This window comes from Lampris incognitus, chromosome 6 (assembly GCF_029633865.1).
Source record: "Lampris incognitus isolate fLamInc1 chromosome 6, fLamInc1.hap2, whole genome shotgun sequence".
Classification (NCBI taxonomy): domain Eukaryota; kingdom Metazoa; phylum Chordata; class Actinopteri; order Lampriformes; family Lampridae; genus Lampris; species Lampris incognitus.
Window position 1 is genome coordinate 7,435,356 of NC_079216.1, and position 6,000 is coordinate 7,441,355.

The 6,000-nt window shown below is 44.9% G+C and overlaps 1 protein-coding gene across 1 annotated transcript in view; it reads left to right on the forward strand.

Moving 5' to 3' along the window:
• The window catches only part of mov10l1 (Mov10 like RISC complex RNA helicase 1), a 61,113-nt gene extending 56,114 nt beyond the window's left edge, over positions 1 to 4,999 (forward strand). Inside the window, exons 24-25 of the mRNA XM_056281696.1 lie at positions 4,486 to 4,626; positions 4,895 to 4,999. Of these exons, the coding sequence (XP_056137671.1) occupies positions 4,486 to 4,626; positions 4,895 to 4,999 (246 nt within the window). The remainder of the gene's footprint in view (positions 1 to 4,485; positions 4,627 to 4,894) is intronic.
• The last annotated feature ends 1,001 nt before the right edge of the window (positions 5,000 to 6,000 follow it).

Here is a 6,000-nt window from a genome sequence, read left to right on the forward strand (position 1 = left end):
TTCCACACATTAATGGCATTGTATATGGTTCCATCGTGGTAACTCCACCTGCACCTACTGTTTTACAGTATCTGCCACTTTTCTTAGGGGTTTTCGTCATGCTGTCTTCTCTCAGGACATACAGTGTAGCCTCAGAGTCAACTAGAAACTCGAATTTGTTGATGATTAGTGGTTAGAGCAAATTTAGGCATTTTTCTATAGCTGTCATCATCCGCATACACCAGGTAAGTAGGAGTTTTATTGATTAAACATTTAGCTGTGATGACTTCAATAGCCTGCATTATTTTATCATGGTCTGACATTTGAGAATGGGTACTGTGCTTACCTTATGATGTGTTTATGTTGTGTGTGTGTGTGTGTGTGTGAGTGCTGTTGGCATCCTTCGCCGGAGTCTGCTCCGCCTGCCACTGCCCTCAGTCCACGTCTGAAAATTGTTAGCCAAATTGTTTTGGAGGGTTTGGACATTCTCTTTGCCAGTGTCCCACTTTGCCACAATTGTGACACACATTGCGATCTGATTTGTGGGGGCCCGTTTGAAAGCTCCTGCCTCGTCCTCGGCCCCTTCCGCCCCTGCTTCACCCTCTATACCCTCCTCCTTTGCCTTGACCTTGGTTGGCCAGGGCATTATGCATGGTTAGTTGGGCTCCCTCCAACTGTCTCTCATGGCATTGTTTTTTCTTCTGCTCTTTTTCTTTCCAGCTATCCTCTGAATGTGCAAGGATATCTTCCAGTTTTGTAGTCTTCCAAGTACCACGGAGAGTTTTTACCATGACAGATAGTTCAGGCTTAATTTTGTTGACAAAGTGTTCTTTCAGGTGCGTTTCATAGGCAGTTAATGGTGAAGCTCTCATTTGTGGAGGAGGGTAAGTCCACAGTCCGCTGTGTTCATTGAACGCTTGAGTCAGGCGATACAGGAATCCCTGTACTGATTCGTCGTCTCTCTGACAACAGTTGGAGATTGCGGACAGGTCAGTCAGGACAGGGAAGGCCGTAGTTATTTTGTCTTGCAGCTCAGTGATTGTTGCCTTATAGCCAGCGTTATCGGCATGGTCCCAGTTGGGTTTTACTGGTCTTCGAGTCAATCTGGCATCAGTGAAGAAGGAAGATATTTTGTAGAACTCACCTTTGGTCTTTTTTGCCAGCAGGTGTCGCAGTTCTGCCATGGTTGGTCTGAATTCCCTGCAGAATCTAAGCAGTTCGAGGTTAAATTGTCTGCTGTTAAAATGATACTGACATCAAAATCTGAAAATTCCTATTGACAGGCTATGTTCCCAGTTGGAATGTGACCACGGAGAAATTCAGTGGCCAAAACAGCGCATCTGCGGCCACTCGAGAGAGATCTGTGATTGACTGTAGATGGTATCCAATGACAAATTGTGCCAGTGGATACGTAGACACCAGTCAATTTGCATATAGGGTGTGTCCGTAGCGAGATGCTATAAAAACCACGGAGAAGCCGTTCTTTCACCCCTCCTGCTAGCTACTTGGCTCGAGTTTGTGCTATTTTGCTGACTTTATTATCGATCTTGCTACAACGTATTGCTTTCTATTTACCTAAATATCTATCTATCTAACAGTTATTTGTATCACCAAATCCTCCTCCTCGAAACTGTAATCCTCGCAGAGGAGCTCCCTCTCACTCTCACTATGCGACATCTTTTGTAAATAACAAGTAACGGGCCTGACCCACCCAGGAAGACAGTAGCCAATAGCTTTGAATTCTTAAAACCACACCTATTTTCGGTTGTGATTCAAACTCCCAATGTTAAAAAATGTGTTCAGAAAGGGCATGTCAGTCTAAATGCTCCATAGCATCTTTTAAGTCCTCATCAGTCCATGGTAGATAGACTAACTGGGGTTCATTTTGCCCGCCTACCTCAACCATTGGAAACTGGTGAGTGAGTCTGATATTTCTTCGTCCTTATGACGTTTTTCCTTTACTTTAGTTCTTATTCCTGCTGCAGGCCCATCCGTTGTGGAGGATGGTGCGCTGGGATCGTGTTGGGGGGGGTTCAGTCAGAGTACTTCATCCGTGGTCTGGACTGGAATAAGCTTGCAGTCGCTGTCCTCCTACTGCTCCTTCCTCGAGTTGAGGCTGGTTCAGGTCGGCATGCAGTGGTGGCAAAGGCAGCTGCTGCTGCTGTCCTGATGTAAGCGGCGGGGCGTATGGTGGTGGCTGAGCAGAGTCCAGGTCCAGATCCAACCTAGAATGGGGCGGCCTTTTTGTCTTAACCATGTTCGATGCAGGACAGGAGGCGGAAGCCGTTACCTCAGACAGGGATGGATAAAGTGAATTAGTTACAGTCATTTCCCCTGGTGGTTTTACAACCATACTTTTCTTTTTATTTCTGTCTGTATTCAGTACACGCTGTTTTTCTTTTCTTTCTGCTACTGCTCTCCACATTTCATACGCTTTCCAGTCAGCTACAAACATTTCATGATCACGTTTCTTTTTCCCTCTGAATTTCTCATGCTCTTTCTGTGAATCTGCCTCTTTTTTCTCGAGTCTCTCTTTTAATCGTTCCGGTTGAAAAATACTGAAACTTCCTCCCATAGGAAAACCCAATTCACACCACTCGCGGAGTTGTTCTATTGATTCTGGGAATTTATTTCTCATATAAATGAAATTTTGAGTTTGATATCCAAGGGCAGGTTGTAAGGATCTGGGCGCGGCACTTCTTTCAAAGCCTCTTTGCTTCGTTTTTTACCCATCTCTAGTTACGTATTACCCCTGCTCAACGGATAACTGCCTTGACATTAAAATTAACGTTAACACTCGGACTTGAGCATCGGTATAACCTTTACTCAACGGATAACTGCCTTGACATTCATGTCAGCGTTAACACTCGGCCTTGAGCTCAGGTCAGGTACAATAACAGTTATTCGTTTACACTAAACTGTATAACTGACACATCTGTCAACAACTCTCTCTTTGGTTGTTCATCTGTCAATAACCCTGTAGTTAGATTTTAACGCTTTCTACCTTTTTCAACCCCCCCCCTTTTCCCCCCTACGCCGCACACACACACACACACATTGAGAGTGTGTGTATGCGGGGCACACATACACAGAACACCCCAGTAAAAGAAAAGGAAAATAAATTCACAGAGATGCTTTTCTCACTGTTAGTTAGCCGCTTCTGAGTTCGTTGGGTATATCCGTGGTGATGGTCTCCGCCAGGGATTAGACGCCTTCTCAACACCTTGGTTTGCGGGGAGGAATTTCTATTTGGCGGTAGCTACCAACTGCAGTCATCTGCTCAGCGGAGGCCGTTCACTGAGGACATCCCATCCTCGTCGCCGGTTTGTTGCGGCAAAAAATACTTCAGTGAACAGTGAGGACAACAAAATTGTCTTTGTGAGTTTATTTTATAATGCAAGTTTTTTCAGCTGAAAAAGGACAGACCCTATCACTTCCACACACACACTCACACACAGAGTATGCATGAGAGCAGCCAGAGTCTGACGCCGGACACAGCCCTTGTTGCTCTTTTATCAGTGGTTTACTCCTCCCGTGGGTAAAGGAATATTTGTTCATTCTTTATGGGACAGCCGTGAACCTTCTCGCGCGTGCCCTTTATCTTGGAGACAGGACACAGAGCCGTACCTGACTCCCACTGAAACACAATATCACGGCTGCACCCTAATCCTTCACCAGCTACACAACTATCCTGTAGCTTATGCTTCTACTAGGAAAGCAACAGACGGGTTACACATACAGAAAGGCGCTGATTTACGTAGGACATGAGATACATTAAGAACAGTAAATACCAAGAAATGGTTATAACACTCAGACTCAACACATCCAACTTTATTAATCCATCTTTATATTGTATTTAGATACATTTCTATATATTTTTGTAAAGCTATATTACCGCTGTTATTACAATTTTGACTTCAAGATCCTGCTTCTTGCCTTTAAGGCCCTTAATAACCTAAATCCTTCGTATCTTTCCAAACTCCTTCATATCCACACGCCCTCCCGCACTCTCAGATCCTCTTCTGCTCTCCAGCTCACTATACCATTGGCTCGCTGGACCACCATGGGGTCTAGAGCCTTCAGTTATTCTGCCCCCTATCTATAGAACGCTCTCCCACAAGACATTCACAACATTGACTCTCTTTCAACCTTCAGATCCCATCTCAAAACGCACCTTTTCAAACCGGCATATTCAGTCTGATCCACGCTTCATTGAGTTTTGTGCAGATGATGATATTGTACTTATCTGTTGTGTTAACTTTTTATTGTCTACCCTCCTTTGTTTTGACTTTATGCTCTGATACAGTGCTGCTGATTTTTTACTGTGTTCTGTAAGGTGTCCTTTAGTGCTCTGAAAGGCGCCCACAAATAAAATGTATTATTATTATCATTATCATTATTATTATTACAATGTGATTTAAGTTTAAAGGTCAGACTTGCTTTGCATGTGGAGCAGATTTTTAAGTTGTTTTTCTGGATGTATTATTGCGTCTGATTGTGATGTAGGTGCGCTCTAATGAGTCGTTGGGTAGCGACAACCTGCAGGGCATCCTCGGCTTCCTGACAAACCCCAAACGTTTCAACGTGGCAGTAACTCGGCCAAAAGCTCTGCTCATAATTGTAGGAAACCCCCACATTCTCATTAAGGTAAACGACGAAACAATGAAGTACACAGATTTGTATACATACAAATCTAGTTTTCCTGCTGATATAATATCTGAAATGAGTTTTTTTTTTTTTTTTCATTTACCGCCCCCCCCTTGATTTTTGTTTGTTAGCAGCAGTTCCAAGTGATAGATGGGGGGGGGGGTATCTAGTCTAGGTTTTCATTTAAAATCTCAATGCAATCAAGAGCTAACTAGAATGAAAGGTGTGTATATTCTTGTGACGTATACATGGTATTTTTTTTTTCCAGGACACGTGTTATAGGAATCTGCTTGAGTACAGCTTTGAAAACCGGGCGTTCATTGGCTGTGACCCTCCTCCCGCCCTCCTAGCGTCCCACACAACCGAACTCTAGTCCGACCTTCTGTATTCCTTCCAGAGATCAGTACTGTTCATGATGTTCCCTATTAGCTCCTAAAGCTTGGCCCGCTTCTGAGCCAGGCCACGTTCACTAAAAAGCCGATGGTACCACTTGTCTAGGACTGTAATGCCAGTTAATTGTGTTTGAATACTTTGGTAGGCTCAGAAAGTGGGGGGCATGCAGGTAGTGTAGTGGTCTATCCTGTTGCCTACCAACATGGGGATCACCGCCTCAAATCCCCGTGTTACCTCCGGCTTTGTTGGTCATCCCCACGGACACAGTTGGCCGTGTCTGCGGGTGGGAAGCCGGATGTGGTATGCGTGCTGGTTGCTGCACTAGCGCCTCCTCTGCTCAGTCGGGGCGCCTGTTCAGCGAGGAGGGGGAACTGGGGGGAATAGCGTGATCCTCCCACGTGCTACGTCCCCCCAGTGAAACTCCTCACTGTCAGGTGAAAAGAAGCGGCTGGCCACATGTATAGGAGAAGACGTTGTAGTCTGCAGCCCTCCCCGGATCGGCAGAGGGGGTAGAGCAGCGACCGGAACTGCTTGGAAAATAAGGTAATTGGCCAAGTACAATTGGGAAGAAAAAGGGGGGACCCCCCGCCTCTGTGGTTTCCTGGACAGTAGGCAAAGTTGAGAAGATATTTTAACTTGTTTTAATGTCACGAGCCAAATAGGATTTATGAATGTGTTCTTTGAGCCATGTGGTGGGTGTGGTTCAGCATGTGAGCACTAGAAAATCTACCAAATCACACAAAGTATACATCACACACACACCCCGCCCCCAACCAAGTAAGTTTACGAATAACAGGAATTTGATTTAAATTTAAAACAGTCTTAAGAGAACTGGCCCACTGATGTTTTTCAAAGTCGGAGGTTGAGTTTAAACGCCTGCTTTTCTCAGATTTTCATTAATTGCCTTAACTCACTGCTGTTCCTGCAGCGCCTCAGAGGAGAATGAGCCCACAGAAGATAAAGTCCTGACCGATGAAGACT